Genomic DNA, 17,221 nt, shown 5'->3' on the forward strand with positions numbered 1-17,221 from the left:
CGTGGGGTAGAGGAATCAAGAGCCAACTGTGTTTGCTAAGTGGCCTTCTCAAAGGAAAAGTGACATTGTGTTGTACTTCAAGGATGGGAGATAGTTTCATACCTTGGAGCAAGCCTCCTATGGACCTTAGGCTCCTACCCTCCCATGGAGACTGAGAGGTGGGGGTCTGTCTTCTTTGGTGATTATGGCTCCCAGATCCTTGAGACGGAGTGCTGGATTATAAAACTGGCAGAAGTTTGAGCTGCAGGAAGATTGCCATCTCAAAGGGCAGAGAAAGAATGTACAGTTGCAAGTTTTCTAAAGTAAATGCCCTAAGAGTGGTTGGGGCCTATAATCAGGAAGAAACCTGTCTACCATCTAGTCAAGCTGAAGAAAATGTTGGGTCCATCTCATTGTTTTTTGTGTTTCTTTTCCTTTTTCCTCTCATAGGACCGTGCACAAAATCTGAATGAGCGGCGAACCACCACCACCACCCTCACAGTGGACGTTCTGGACGGAGATGACTTGGGTCCTGTGTTTCTTCCTTGTGTCCTGGTGCCAAACACACCTGATTGTCGCCCGCTCACCTACCAAGCCGCCATCCCTGAATTGAGAACTCCGGTAAATGTGCTCGCATTCTTTCCCCTTCACTTATATCTCTATCCTCAGTGAGATCCAATTCTAGTAGTTTGTAGACATATTAGCTGAGAAGAGCAAACTTCACTATATGGACATTGAAAGGTATTTATGTCTAAAACCATTTTCAGAGAGTATGGCAAAATTTGGTGACCATGCATTACTGCATCATTTACAAAGTCCAAAGTGTGCCATGATGCAACCATTCATTTGACACTGATTATTTTCTTTTCCACCTATAAATCATAACCGAGTTCAGTTGCCAACCTATTCTAGGAAACTCCAAGAAATAGCTTCAGATTTCCTTAAGTTCACCAAATCAACAAACATAGAGTCCTAAGTCAGAAGACACACGGGCCAACAGGATAGTTGTCAGCCTTTAACATCCTACGATGTTATTGGAGATTGCGCTTGGCTGTTTGGAGGTGGAAGCTAATGAATCCCAAATGCAAATATCTATCCCTTAAAGATGTGTTTTAAAGAAGCAGAAACGTAAGGCATGAATATGTATCTGGTATGCTCGATTTTGCTTCTGTTTTGTTTTTGTTTTTGCCTCTTTTTTAAAATTCTAATAGAGCTCTAAGTCACTGTTAGCCTGGAATTCACACCTCGGACCTAGCTGGGTGATAAATATTTATACCTAAGAATAAAAATTGTAAGGCAAATATAAACTAAAATATCAATTTCTCCCTTAAAAGTAAAAAAAAAAAATAATTCTCTTTTAGAGAAGCTAAATTCCTAGGGGGTGAATGTCTTTGCGGTTCCTCTGGAAAGCATTCAGCTTTCTGGGTGAGTAACGTGGCTCATGATGTCAGAATTTATTGGAAGGTATTCAAATTTTTTTTTTTTTCTCAAACGTGTAAGAACTGTGGTTTGGGGTATCCTCTCTGTATTTGAGATGTTTAAAATATAAAAAAAAAAATTCCTTCTCCTAAGTGTAAATGACATTGCGTTCTATGCTTGCTAAGGATTCTTCTCATGCAATGTTGCATGTCTGATCCTTACTTTAAGATTTAGTAAATCTTAAATGGCTGAGATTCACTGTTGTGTCTTCCAGCATAAATAACTACTGGTCTAGTTGGCTTATGTGAAGAAAAAAAAAAAAAAGCTGCAGAAAAAAAAAGAATAAAAGTTACGATGTGCATTTAATGAAGAAAAGTATAATCGAATTTTCAGCTCTATGGAGTAAGTTTGAAGACAAAAGGCTAATGTAGAAATTGTGTGGACAAATAGTTGTAGATCACCTAAAGTTATATGTCATGATAGGATTTTGTGGAATATTCCAGTAAGATGACTACTAATGATAGTGAACATTAATTGTTTTCTTGGAAAAACTTAATTGATATTATGAGGAAAAAATATTTTAAGTATTTATTTTTGAGTTGATTTATGTAGCTGTCATATCCCTGAGGTCCCCAAGAGAAGGGGCATAGTGACACAGTGACTGGAATCGATGGCTCAGTGTGGTGATGCTAACAGTACTTGATAGCTTGAGGGAAGAGGCACAGGTCGCTGCCCCAGAAGCAGAGGGTATTGACTTTATAAAGCCCCTCATCCGTTCCTCTCTCTTCCAGATGGCCGATGGAGCATCTCTCTCATTCCCCTTCAGTGCACTATAGATGAGGCCATGCTCCATATTTGGGGGAATGAAAATAAATGGTACTAGGGACTAATGGTTATATAGATTGTTCCATGTGTCATGAACTGGGCAAAAGTCTTCGGGGATATTAACTGCAATCCTGGTGGGTAGCTGCCACTTTTAAGGTCACTTGAGAGACAAGATCTCTAACATAGAGTTTATGTAACTTTTTATGGCCTTACAACGAATACATAAAAAACCGTTTTCTTTTAAAATCATGTCTCTTGAATTAAATGTCCTGCTATAAATTCCTGAATGATCAAACTTTATGCTTCATCATCCCTTTTACTAGATTGACCCTTTCTTTAACATTCTGTGAAATGGAGAATTTTAATTTTACATATTTGAATAGTGATAGCAAATATTTATTTATTATAAAGGGTATATTTTTATTGCCATGTAGAAAAAATTATATGTACTTGCAGAATTAAGCACCTGTTCTGATTATCAATCACTGCATAAAACAATCACCAAAACCCAGTGGCTTCAAATCACAGTTTTTAAATTTGCTCATAAAAGCTGCAGTTTGGGCGGACTCTGCTCCACGCAGCAGCAGCTGAGGATCCTTACCTGAGGCTTGGGTACCAGTGTTAGAATGGTTCACTTGGCATGTGGATTCTGACTGTTGGCTGGAACCGAGCCAGGGCTGTGAGCAGAAGCTTCAGTCCCACTCCACGCGGGTCTCCCTCTGGCTGTTGGGGCTTCTCACACCGAGGCATTGGATTCAAGAACTAGCTTCCAAGGGGATGAGGCAGAACTTGTAGGAATTGGCTTGCAATCTACAGTGCCCCTTCTGTTGTAGTTAAACCTCAGCCAGAGTCAAGGACTATCAGTAGGTACCACGTCCTGATAGGAGGAGTATAGAAGTCACATTGTTAGAACATCTGGGGATGGAAATCTTATTGTGGCAGTTGTTGGAAACTGAAATCTCCCATGGTGTGGACATCAGGCTTCCTGGCTCTTTTCTGCATATGCCGCTTTGGACCCTCCCCACTCCCCCCCCCGTCCCCCGCCCGGTTTCACAAGCATTAAGAACTAGAGCCAGTTTTTGAGCTTCACATTCAAATTGCTGTGAAATTATGTCTTTCCTTTCCACTAAAAAAAAATTTCCTTTCTTAAAAGTTTCCTTTACATATTTTGCTAAAATTTCTGGAAATTTCAATAAATAAAATCTTGCTATTCAGGGCGAGAGAACTAACCATTTATGTCAGCTAAACAAGACATGATGACTGTAATTACATACTTGCTGATCCTTTTCTGAACTAATTCTTCCAATTTTGAAAGCTTTGACACCTGCTCACCTTCTGTGTTGATGTGAAATTTTCCACCAGTTACCTCAGTGGTATTCTTGACTTGAAAAACCATTCTTAGTTCTGCCACAATGCATGCGGAATTTATCAGCTCACAAAAACCTTAAAAGGAAGTCTGGTACAGTGTTTAACTCATGAACCAGGATATAACAAAACTAAAAATCGACTATTTATTGAAATACAAATAACCATGTGTTTATAGAGAAACTTATTCAGTAACTGTTTTATCTGTTTTTCTACAACAGAAGATGGTCTTCACAGACACTAAGATTAATATTATATTGAATATGTAAATACATGGATCTGGTGTCTCTGGGGTACTAAAGTAATTTGTCATTCTGAAAATTTCTAAAAAATTCACTTACTAATTTGATAAGTATGTCCTGGCCCCCTGATGTATGCTCAACTCTGTGCTAATTGAGGACATAAGTAGGATGAGATGAATCCTTTTCAATATTGTGTAAATTTATTCTCACTTTCTGACTCTATGAAGTTGTTATTATGCCTGTCTGGTTGAAGTTTCATGATGTTATGGAAAACTCCCGTAGATTTTGGAGAGTACAGAACCCTCAGCTCTGTTTGTTTTCTCTTGAAGTGCAAAGACACAGCAAATGCTCACACTTTCTTTTCTTTCATGATTGAACAGTCGATCCTGTTTGGTTGGTTGGTTGATATTTTGCTGAGTAATTTGTCCCTGGAGAGAAACACTGTAGTATTAATATGATATAGATGTATTATCTGTGTGTTTCCTGGGTGTACCTCCCTTTACTTAGTGCTTGCCAGAATGGTCATTAGGAGCTAGGATCCACGCTCCAGTGAGCTCTTTGCATCCCTGTTGAGTTGGGTCCCAGGACTGTCTACCTACAAGCACCTATATATAATCTGTCTCAAAGAACTCTGGTTTTCATGAAACTGTCAAAGACAGGCCCTCTGCTGTATTTATGGTGTTCTCCCCTTCCAGAGACACTTCCCCAGTTATTACGGGAGTGGCGGTGATCTGCAGTGATGGACAACATTGATACTTTCCTCTTGACTCATGCTCATCGAGCAATCCAGGAACGTCTTCCTCTCCTCTTTTATGAAACTACCGGTTCTTCTTCTCCCCTCATGGCCCTGCTCTCGTTTCTCCTATATCTTTGATGGCTTGGGTTTTGGGTTTTTTTCTAAATAAATCTCTCTGCTTATTTTTTTTTACTTATCTATTTGTTTAATTATTATTATTATTTTTTGCTTATTCTTAAATCTTGGTGATTTTCCAGACTTCTATCCTTTGAAACTTTTTTTTTCACTATAGTTTTCACTAAGAGTCATCAAACCATCAATAATAAAGGGTTCTATTTTTCTTCAAATAGGGATGATCTGTGTGTTGTGGGAGTGTGTTCTGACTTGGAATCTTTCCTGACCTCCAAGCTTGCATTTCTCACTTTTTCTAGATATTTTTACGTGTGTTTTCCACAGATGCCTCATTATCCTTTCTAATGTGTTCATCCTTCTCTTGTTCACCTCCTGTTACCCTTGAGTTCATTGTGGATTTGGACCTTTACTTCACTGACCCCTACACCAAACTCCATCAGTTTCCACAGATCCTTCTGCACTGTCTATAGGATGTTACTCACATATGTGCAATGCCCAGTTCCACTGCCAAAATATGCATTGAAAGACATACTCTCCAGGCACCTGGGGGGCTCAGTCAGTTAAGCAGCTGACTCTTGGTTTTGACTCAGGTCACGATCTCAGGGTCCTGGGACCAAACCCTGCATGGGATCTGCACTCAGTGCAGAGTCTGCTTGAGATTCTCTCTCTCTCTCTCTCCCTCTGCCTCTCCCCTGACTCGCATGCTCTCTCTAAATAAGTAAATAAATAAAATCTTAAAAAAAAAAGACATACTCTCAACTCTAGATGCCAGAGCATCATCTCCCTGAAGGTAGTTTTGTTTTTGAAAATATAATTCCAATCCGATTGTTCACGGTTTAAAATAAAAAGCTTCAATATTCCCGTTATATACCAAATGAACTCCCAAAGTGTTTCGCATGTCACTTAAAGCCATTTTACACCCGACCACCTTCCAGTCTCATGTCTTGTAACTTGCCTAGTGCAACCCAGCAGCCATGCAGAGCTTTGAGTCTGCGCCTGAACTTCTCTGAGAACTAGCCCCCCACCTCTCCACTTTGTTCCATGTATTAAGCTTGTATTTCAGGAAATATTTCAGGAAATATTATGCAAATATTAGCCATGGTACATGTAAGTTTTTCATACACTTAACAGTGTTTGCAAATGCGAATAGTGGCAAGCACTGTCCTACTTGGTCTTTTTCTGTCCAGTAGAGTCTATTAGGTACTGTAGGGAAAGTGAGTGTATTTCCCTGTTGCTGGAGAGAGTTTTGGTTTCTAATTGTCCCAGCACATTGTTCATAATGCCTCCTTCACCTTGCAGCCATGTTCCAAATATTAAATGGTCTTCTCGCAGTCTTTAGGCCAGTTATTTCAAAATGTGTTCTGTGGAGCTCTTTTTAAGGCAACACATTGATGGATTAAGAAAAGATTGGCAATTACCAGACTGCCCATAACCTTGTAATGAGAAAATTGTTTTGGAGGGTTGAAAGGGACAGTGAGAAACAACACATGTGGAGTGAACATACTACATCGTCTGCCATTTCTTCCCCCACCAACTGTCTCACACACACGCCGCCAGCCGCAAACCATCAAAGCAGCTTCAGGTTCAAGGGAGGAAACATGAGCTAAATGCCAAACACACACAAAAAACTAGAATTTAGCAAATGTTGGTAGACTAAGATTTTGTATTGTGGTAATTCTGAAGGTACAATGTGAAATTATAAGTGAGCAAAAGAATCATTTGTTCTTTTCATCATTGGTCAAAATTTACATTGAATAGGCTCAACTGGTATTGTATCTCCATTTATCTAGAAAACAGTATGGAGGTTCCTCAAAAAGTTGAAAATAGAGATACCATATGATCCAGCAATTGCACTACTGGGTATTTACCCCAAAGATACAAAAGTAGGGATCCAAAAGGGTATGTGCACCCCGATGTTTATAGCAGCAATGTCCACAATAGCCAAACTGTGGAAAGAGCCAAGATGTCCATCAGCAGATGAATGGATAAAGAAGATGTGGTATATATACAATGGAATATTATGCAGCCATCAAAAGGAATGAGATCTTGACATTTGCAATGACGTGGATGGAACTGGAGGGTATTATGCTGAGCGAAATAAGTCAAACAGAGAAAGACATGTATCATATGACCTCACTGATATGAGGAATTCTTGATCTCAGGAAACAAACTGAGGGTTGCTGGAGTAGGGGGTGAGGGATGGGGTGACTGGGTGATGGACACTGGGGAGGGTATGTGCTCTGGTAAGCGCTGTGAAATGTGCAAGACTGTTGAATCTCAGATCTGTACCTCTGAAACAAATAATGTAATATATGTTAAGAAAGAAAAAAAAAAAAAGAAGAATATAGCAGGAGGGGAAGAATGAAGGGGGGGAAATCGGAGGGGTAGACGAACCATGAGAGACGATGGACTCTGAAAAACAAACTGAGGGTTCTAGAGGGGAGGAGGGTGGGAGAATGGGTTAGCCTGGTGATAGGTATTGAGGAGGGCACGTTCTGCATGGAGCACTGGGTGTTATGCACAATGAATCATGGAACACTACATCTAAAACTAATGATGTAATGTATGGGGATTAACATAACAATAAAAAATTTTAAAAAAATGTGAAGGTACCTTCCAATATCTGGAACAATTAAAGACTGAAAAACAAGAGGAAGGATTGAGTTTATTACTATTAGTTAAAGGAAATAAGTCACTGTTCTCAGTAAAAGAAGGAAGTCTGACTCTTCGTATTCAAGAGTTTGTTCCAATACTATTTTAAATTAACACTGGAGATGTGTTTTCCTATGAAAAGCTATAAAGAGAAGAGGCACAGTATCTTGCAACTTGGACGTAACGTCTATAACTTTTTGAACATTTCTGGAACTCTGACGGGCAGTTTACAAAGGTGCTTGCTGTCATGATGTAAGACAGTTCATGAGAACTTGGAGTCCAACCTGAACCCTGCGTGATGTTGCAGATGTTCCTTAATTATCACTCAACAGTAGTTTGAATTTGTCCTCTCTAAAATGGGGTTAATAAAATCTAATCTATGGGATTTTGTGAGTTGTAGAAAAGAAGATTCATGCAGCACACTTAACTTGTTCCTAGCCAACAGTGGGGAGTTACTAATATTAGCTGTTGATGTTTTCTTAAGATTTTATTTATTTATTTGAGAGAGAGTGTGGGAGAGAGAGATCACAAGCAGGGGGGAAGGGTAGAGGGATAAGCAGATTCCCCGATGAGCAGGGAGCCTGATGCAGGACTTGATCACAGGACCCTGGATCATGACCTGAGCCAAAGGCAGATGCTTTACCAACTGAGCCACTTAGGTGCCCCTTAGCTATTGATATTATCATTGCTCTGGAGTTACTTCACCTGGCTGGGTCTTTACTCAGAGGCTCATGGAAATAGCTAATTCACACTAGTTGTTAAATGTCTAGCTAATTTTCAGTGAAATTCCAGCTTTAGAAGCTTGAGTTGTATATGTTCTGACTGTGGTATTCATAATTAATTCAGTATGGCCCTTTAAAAAAAAATTCAGTACCTTTATTGAGAAGAGCAGTAGATTCATTTTTTAAGTAAACAGATTTGGCCCAGTCACCACTTGTGCTGAATTAATTGTGCCCTATATTATTGCTTTTGGAAGAGGCAGCAGCTGATGCAAAATGCCACAAGGTAATTCTGCGAGCCGAAAATATATCAATGGATCAAATTGTAAATGTGTGCCAGGGAAGTAAGTATCCTGCTCTTTCTTTCTCTATGAATACAAAAACAATGGATTTCAGTAAGTTTCTCATGTTGTCCCATAAAAACCTTCTGTTCTGCAGAGGTGCCTCTGGGACTTCTACTGCCAATAAAGATGGGACTTCCACTCCGCATAATATTTAAAATTCTGCTTTAGTTCCACTTGCTAATTTAAACATTTTTTCATTATTCATTTCAATTTAAAAAGGATGGGTTGCTAATTGTAAATTAAGAGGAGATTTTTTTTTAATTATACACATTAGACATTGGAACCCATTAATCCTCAAAGACCGATTTCCAGGATGTCCATTAGTAATGTGATGCATGTCTTTCCAAATATCTGGAGCCTATTGGAGGCAGTTTGAGTTTGTGGGTTGTTGTTCGTGGTTTTTGTTTTTGTTTTTCAAACAAACCAAATGACTCTGACCCATAGAAAAGCAAAGTAGGGGGTGTTCACTGGGGCCTCCCAGAATCACCTGGTGGCTTGTTTAAATGGGTTCGTAATGGATATTAGAAAGCACAAGACACAACTCTGTGTTGTGGGTGGAGGGGCAGGATCATGTGGTCTGGGTGGACTAGGGGGTAGGATGTACTTCTGTGACCTCTACTCAGATGCAAAGTCACGGGAGACAACACATGCTTGACCTAGCTTGAACCACATGCTCGCTCTTTGTCTAGAAGGGATAGAGTCTGTGATGGTTACTTTTATTGCTAACTTGGCTTGGCCATGGGACCCAGATATTTGGTGAAATATGTCTGGACGTTGCTTCCAAGGCATTTTTCACATGAGATTAACATTTAAATCAGTACAGTTTGAGTAAAACAGATTATCCTCTATAATATGAGTAGGCCTCATCCAATCAGTTGAAGGCCTTAAGAGTAAAGACTCACTTTGCCCAAAGAAGAGGGAATTTTGCCAGCAAATCGTCCTTGGTCTCAAACTGTAAAATCAGTTCCCTGGCTCTTCAGCCGCCTGACTTGCCCCACAGATTTTGGACTTGGCAGCTTCCACAATTGTGGCATGAGCCCATTCCTTAAAATGAATCTCTCTCAATCTCTCTCTATATAAATAGATGTATAGATAAATACATAGACATAGCTGTTGTTTAATCTCTCTCTCTCTGTCTCACTTTCTGGAGAGTAGTATACACACTCATCCTATTCTGTCCTTTTCTGTTTCTCTGGACAACCCTAATACTGAGCCCCTGATGAAACTGTCCAATAGGCAAAGGTAATTTCTCCAAAAAGACAGAGATACCATTAAGAAGGGGAGATGGATCCTGGAGAGCTGAAAACCCACAGATGTAAGGCAAATATACAATCAAGCCAACAAAAATTCTTACCTAGAGTCCAGAATGATATTAAAAAAAAAAAAAAGACATCAGATGACATCACTTCCCTGCTTCGATGCTATGATAGATTTTTTCACTAAATGATTGTATCTGACTATCTTCCTATAATGCTTATTATAGTCCTACCAGTCTTTTTTGTCACTGACTGTGTAGACTCAATCCTTGTGAACCCCAAAATTCATATGAACAAATCTGATTACCAGTCTGATGCTGTTTGGAGGCAGGGCTTTGGGAGGTGATTGGGTCCTGGGCAGAGCCAACATGAATGCGATTGGCACCCTTATAAAAGAGAGCCCTCCTCCCTCTCCCAAGGGAGGACACTCCCAAGTGTGTGTGTGGTTACAAGATGATGGCCTTCACAGACGCCATCTGTGAACCAGGAAATGGGCCCTCACCAGACACTGGTCTGACAGCGCCTTGTTCTTGGGCTCCCAGCCTCTGGAACGGAAAGCAATAAACGTCTGTTCTTCACAAGCCTCCCAATCTATGGTACATAATCTGTTACGGCAGCCCAAATGGACAGATACTGACCTCATCTTCCACCTGGTCCAGGCCTTCCTTCTGTCCTCTGTCACGTCATGCTCTTTCAGTTGAGGGCATTCACCCTTTTCTGCCTCTTTCTGGAATGTTCTCTTCTGATTTTGTCTTTGTCTGGCTCTTGTAGTTATTTGGTTTCAGCTCAAAAGTCACCTCATCAGAGAAGCCTTCCCTGACCACACAGTCTAAAGTATCTTGCCTCCCCCATGGATTTGGTAATGCATGACCTTGTTTTATTTTGTGCAGATCAGTTGGCTAGGTGGAAATGTTTTGTACATTTATTTGTTTGCTTGATTATTGTCTGTCTGGTTCCTTGGATATCTACATACACTATGAATAGGACCTTGCCTATCTTCTTTGCTATCTTACCCAAACTCCTAAAACAGTGCCTCAAATGTAGGATGCTCAGTAAATATTTAATTATTTGGAATAAATTGCAATTTTCATTTTCATGAAGCTATGTCTTTATAAATAACTGCATAAAAATAATAGCTGTGGGGCGCCTGGGTGGCCAGATGGTTAAGCGTCTACCTTCGGTTCAGGTCATGATCTCAGGGTCCTGGGATCGAGCCCTGTGTCAGGGTACCTGCTCATTGTGGAGCCTACTTCTTCCTCTCTCTCTGCCCCTCCCCCTATTTGTGTGCTCTCTTTCCCTTTCTCTAGTGAATAAATAAAATCTTAAAAAAAAAAAATGCTGCATAGTATGTCTTTGTATGAATACACATAATTTATCTCTCTTTTTTAAAGATTTATTTATTTGAGAGAGAGCACACGTGCAAGTGGGGGGAGGGGCCTAGAGAGAGAGAGAGGGAGAGAAGCAGACTCCCCACTGAGCATGTGGCTCCATCTCAGAAACATGAGATCATGACCTGAGCTGCAATTAAGAGTCAGACACCCAACCAACTGAACCACACAAGCGCCCCACTTTACCCCTATTTACCTCTTTTATGTTTTAGAATTTTGTATATAGCTTTACTTGAAAAAAAAGTTTAAAAAATATCTACATAAATGTTATTCTCTTATAAGAAGTTATTTTTCATCTAGTATGTTTTCTTATGAGCAAAATCAACTTCATGTCACATATCCCTTTGCTTAGTTCGTCTTGATAATAATTAATAATGAGGGACATGATAATGTATTTCAATAGTTTAAACTGTCTTGAGGTGTGCATGTGGCTACAATATGATAATAAAATGTGGAGTTCAACTCAGTGAGGTCACCACAAAAATAATTAAGTAAATAATCTAGGAAACGTGATAAAAACAGCTGGTAAGATTTTCACATGCAGCTTTGTTTTTTAGAAACCTCAAGTATATGGAGCTTGCTTTTGGGTAAAGTTTTTTCTGGAAGCTTATTATTTCTCTGCCACCACAGCTCTAAGCCAATTTGATTTGTAGGCAGCCTAATAGCAATCCCTCTGCTTTGCAATTTATTTACTAACATCATCTGCAAAGATACTCAAAGGAGAAAGATAAATAGACCATGGAAAAAAAACACCAGATTTATTTACTCCCCAAGTGACATTAGGTCATGATGCCTTCAAGACCTTCAGAGGAAATCTCATATAAGCCACTGTCACCTCCTGTCCCTCCTTTCGCTTTCCTACAGCCATCCTTCACCTGGCAGTCAGGGTGATCTTTTAAAAGCATCAGTCAGCTCAAGTCACCTTTGTGCTTAAAATACTCCAGTGACTTCTGATTATGGTGGGAATAAAATCCCAGTGGCAGAATGTGGCTTACAAGGCCACACATAATTTAACTCCCCCTTATTTGTTGTTCTTCTGCGAGGACTTTTATCCTGTTCTTTGGAGCTTCTGAGTTTCATCTCATGCCCAACCTTTACTGTTCACTCCGTTATAAAACACTTCTTTCTCACCTTCCAGTGGTTGGCACATTCTCACCAATCAAACCCAGTTTTCGGCAAAAGTATCACAACACTCCCCATGGTGGATTTTCTTTAAACAGCAACAACACATTCATGTGGATTAATAGAAGGCTTTTGTGTGTTTTCAGTTGCTAGGGAAAGGTGAATAAAATTTATAAGAGCTCTGTTGTATTTTCAGTGAGAGCGTGTTGAAGCTTGCAGCTGTTGGTAGCAATGTTGATGATTTAAGGTGAGACCGTTGTACACACTAGATAGCTGTTTTCATCTTTTTTCTTTTAAAGATTTTATTTATTTATTTGTGAGAGAGAGCACATGAGAGGGGGGAGGGTCAGAGGGAGAAGCAGACTCCCTGCCGAGCAGGGAGCCCGATGCGGGACTCGATCCAGGGACTCCGGGATCATGACCTGAGCCGAAGGCAGTCGCTTAACCAACTGAGCCACCCAGGCGCCCGATAGCTGTTTTCATCTTAATGAAATTGAAAACAAACCCTCTATGTCAAGATAATCAAAGAATAATTATTTTAGGTACTGCAGACATTTTCACTGATAATGTCAAAGAGTTGTAATAAATGCCCAAAGAACTCTAAATCCCCTATCAGTAAAATCTTGGCAGACAATTTATCTGAAGACACTCGGAATAATAATAATAATAAAAAAAAAACACTCATTCCTAAAAAATTATTCTTAAGGTGACATTTTCACATGAGAGAAAAAGGAGGAAATGTAGAATGATTTAAGTATGTCTCTGCCAAGAAGTGTCTCTTTAATTTGATTTGAGGGTTATATAAAAGCGTTTGCATTTATCAGCATGGCGTGCATGCACTGTGTTCAAGAGTTATTTTAAACATTACTTCCTACTCAGAATGCTTATTTCTCAGTCTGGTTGGTTTGATATGAAGTGTCATAAATAAGGAACTTCTTGGATTGTACACTTAAGTTGTAAATGTTTTCTGTGTTCAGAAACAATTTTATACCACATATTGTTTAAAAGAGAGTATATACCAGACTGATAAGTCACATTGTGTCCTTGTAAATTATGTTTAGTTGCATAAAGCATGTGTGATGCGACTTTCAGTTGTGTTACTCTAGATTTGGAGTTCTCATTCTTTTCACTATGAAATTAGAAGTACATTACCACATGAAGTCTTCAGAGGAATTTAGGCATGTGTACCTATTAGGGACAAAAGAGAGTAAAGGTGATTATCTGCTTTCCAAACAACTCTGCTCCAAACATTGGTTTGCAAACTAGTTTTTTGGAATGTGGGATAGTTTCCCTTAGAAGCAATGTGATTAAGGATATTTAGGGAAACCTTCTCGAACACAAAAACATACATATATTTAACATATGTTAAAATACATATATATATATAGATATAGATATATATCTATATATATATTGTCTATAGAAACATAGAGGGGTTTTCTTTGGGGAAAAGAAGCATACGGAGGGATTTGTATTGGAGGGACAGCAGTAAGTCATCCAGAAGAAGGTCTTGGAGGGGAACCTGCCCCCGGTGCTGCTCACCTGCTGGATGGTGGGAGCAGCTCTGAGCCTTGGATAGTGCTAATTCCTAGAGCAGCTTCTCTCTCAAGCCCCAGTACTACCAGGGGGAATGATGCATAGAAGCTAAGGCAAGCTTATTATTCAATATTTTTCTCTCTTTTTTTATTACTTTTGTGGAATTGGATTAAATTTAAGCAGGGGGAAATAAAGTTTACTTTGTTTTTTTTTTTTTTAAGTTAAATAAATTTATAATATTTTCCCAAAGAGTGGCCTGAGGTCACAGGAAGAGCCAACAAGTAGAATGCCTACTCTGTGTGAGAGATGTTATATGAAGTATCAGATCACAACAGAAGAATCCCTAAGACTCAGAAGCTAGAGTAACACAATTGAAATATACATCATGCATGCTTTCTATATGCTACATTTTCTCTGGATGCAACAATACTCAAAAGCGAAGAATCCCACACAAGTTACAGACCCGGGATTGACTGTCTTGAAGTAATAACCAATTCCATACTCATGGAAGTGGATGAGTAGGAAACAGCGTTCATGGATCTGAACCAGTAAATATCTTGAAATAAACCACAAAAATCATGACTTGTAAATCCAGACTGCTAATCGTCACCATCTGAGCAGTTAAAGGTAGTCTATCATTAAGACAAGCAGTGTGTTGGGGCGCCTGGGTGGCTCAGTTGGTTAAGCGACTGCCTTCGGCTCAGGTCATGATCCTGGAGTCCCTGGATCGAGTCCCGCATCAGGCTCCCTGCTCAGCAAGGAACCTGCTTCTCCCTCTGACCCTCCCCCCTCTCATGTGCTCTCTCTCTCTCTCGTTCTCTCTGTCTCAAATTAAAAAAAAAAAAAAGACAAGCAGTGTGTTGCATTGATTTTGAAGGAAATTCAAAGACATCAGTTTTATACTTTAGCTGAAGAGTAATATTTAATTTGGGCACTACAAAAACAACCAAAAATCACAGTGTGGTTGTTGTAATGGTCATTGCAGCATTTCCGTGTCTATTTAAAAGGGTATGTAAGAAAAAATGAAGAAAGATCAGAAAAAAAAAATTCCAGTAAAAAATATTTTGGCTCTCTTAGATACTTTGGATGCCATGATGCAGCCCTTTGGTGTCCCCTTCAGGACTGAAGTACTGAACTCTCCCTTCCCATCTACCCCTTCCCCAGGTGCTCTGAGGTTGGTTGCTCTTGGAAAATGCTGAGTCCCTCTAGAAGAATTGCCCTTTGTTCAAAGAGAGCCAATTCACCAAATCTCATGCCCCATTTCTGGGAGCACCGCATCCAATGGCTTGTCAATGGGACTGGATAATGTGCAGATACTCAGTTATCTGGCCTGAATGTATGAACACTTTAGAAAGTACCCCCTTGAGATCTCTCATTTTGTTGTGTCCACCTGGATGGTAATGCTTTTCACCTCCTACCTCTGCCCAATCCTGCTTCCTGTATTCCTTCACAGGTTTATTTCCCTATAAATTCTCTATATACAAATCCATCAGTCTTTTTCCAAGGAAATCATTCTGAGACAGTGGCCTGTATTCATGTTGGTCCCTAAAGAAATACTTGAGTTAATTTATTTGGTACCAAAGAATGATAGAAGACTCATGTTCTGGACACAACCAGTTAGCATTTTAACTGGATCATAAGACTCATGTAGTGAGTTTGTTAATATGCATTCCCAAACCTCAAAATCTGATGTCATGTGTTTTGGATGAGACCTGAGAATTTGAGGCTTCCACCCTAGGGAATTTTGACTCAATATGTCCAGGATGGGGCCTAGGAATTTGTATTTTTTTAATACAGAAATTTTCAAATGCATACAGGAACAGAGAAGAGTAGCATGAACCCCCATGAACTCATTACTCAGTGATCAGTCCATGGGTGCTCTTGGTTCAACTAGCCTCCCTTCCATCCTTTTCTCACCCATGATTTGAAGGACAGCTCTGATATCACATGATTTTATCTGAAGATGTTGCAATGTGTATCTTGAAGTGATAAGTCATACCACAATGCCGTCATCACTAGTAAAAGAAGTTAAGGTTAAGAATTTGTATTTTTAATGTGTCAAAATAATGCCAGTGATCCAGAAATCCTGAGATACAATGGAGTAATTAAAAATTTGGTGTGTGATTCTTGGATGACTAGTGTGAGAGTATGTGTGCGTGTGTTATTATTCTTCTACATGAGCATCTTTGAATTATGCCAGGGCTGTGTTTAGTCATGTGCTAAAATCATCAGTTATGCAGGCTGACTTTTGGTAATTATTACCTCTGAGTTAGTTGAGTTGTATCTTTCACCATCTTAATGAGTTCTGCTTTAATAAGTTGAATATGCATAATAATAATGTTCACATTTTACCAGAGAAGTTTAGGCCAGTTGGTCAGTTCCAACCCTGTTATTTGTTATTAAAGCTTCGGTCCATAACTCTTGCATTCTAGCTTAATGAAGCACTCTTCAACTTCTGTAGGTTTGAGAAAAGGAGCCCCCTCTCAAACACACACACACACACACACACACATCATCATCATCATCATCATCATCATCACCTTCATATCATCATCACCATCATCATCATCATGAGCTATTCAGAAATTCATACCATAAACAATACTTAAGGTTCCAGTTCTCCCCATTTAGTGAAGAAGCATCCTTAGGCATTTTAACCAGTGTCCAGAGCCCGTCTTTAGCCAGAACAGATGGTATGTATGTCTACTCCAACTATAAATGTGGAGAGAACCTCAATTACCTTAAATAGAATTGAATCCTGAGTTTCTATCCATGTGTTGTTTAGAATCAGACAGGACTAATATCTGTTAATGAAACTAATAGCATGGAAATTAGTGGTATTAATCTTGTCAGAATTGCATGAAGACAAAAACAACAGAAGGACCTGTAAGCATCCTTTTTCATCCTTAGTCCTTAAAGCATCATGTCATGACTAGTCTCAAAACAAGAAAAATAGGAAAAATGAATTTTGATTAAAAAGAGTTAAACAGATACACATAGGTTAAATTGGTTCCTGAAAGTATAAAAAACCCTCTGGTGAACATCAATGTTCACCTAGAAGGGATTCCAGGCTTACCCAGTTAACAAATAGAAGAATTAAATATTGAAATTCAGTTTTGCAGGGAAAAAAAGAAAGAAATGGGCAATGCTGTGTGGAACTTTAATGCTTCTAATATATCCTCGTGTACTACAAAGCAAGCAACTAAACAAAATAGTAGAATTGTTATGTCATAAAAAATCCTGATAAATAGCTAGAGGGAAGCCTAATCATTTTCAGATGCCAAGAACATGCTTTGGTGACAATTTTAGTTAATGCATAGATGGTTTTATAACTCATTTAAACTTGAAGAAAAGTTTTGAGATTCAGTAAATTTTACCAAAAGTGCAATCAAACTTTGAAAATGGGCTATTTTTAACAACAACCAAAGGTTTAGAAGTGTTGGAGATTTGGGGCACAAATGAAATATTTAATCTAACATGTTGATCTGCATCAGGCCTTATACTAT

General features: G+C 39.2%; 1 protein-coding gene across 17 annotated transcripts in view; it reads left to right on the plus strand.

Annotated features, from left to right (window-relative positions):
- PCDH15 (protocadherin related 15) overlaps window positions 1–17,221 on the plus strand; it is an 813,949-nt gene that overhangs the window by 350,097 nt on the left and 446,631 nt on the right. For all 17 annotated transcript variants that reach the window (XM_021696071.1, XM_021696072.1, XM_044916450.1 and 14 more), the window contains one exon: window positions 430–600. In XM_021696071.1, the coding sequence (XP_021551746.1) occupies window positions 430–600 (171 nt within the window). The remainder of the gene's footprint in view (window positions 1–429; window positions 601–17,221) is intronic.

This window comes from Neomonachus schauinslandi, chromosome 6, assembly GCF_002201575.2.
Source record: "Neomonachus schauinslandi chromosome 6, ASM220157v2, whole genome shotgun sequence".
NCBI classification, from domain to species: Eukaryota; Metazoa; Chordata; class Mammalia; order Carnivora; family Phocidae; genus Neomonachus; species Neomonachus schauinslandi.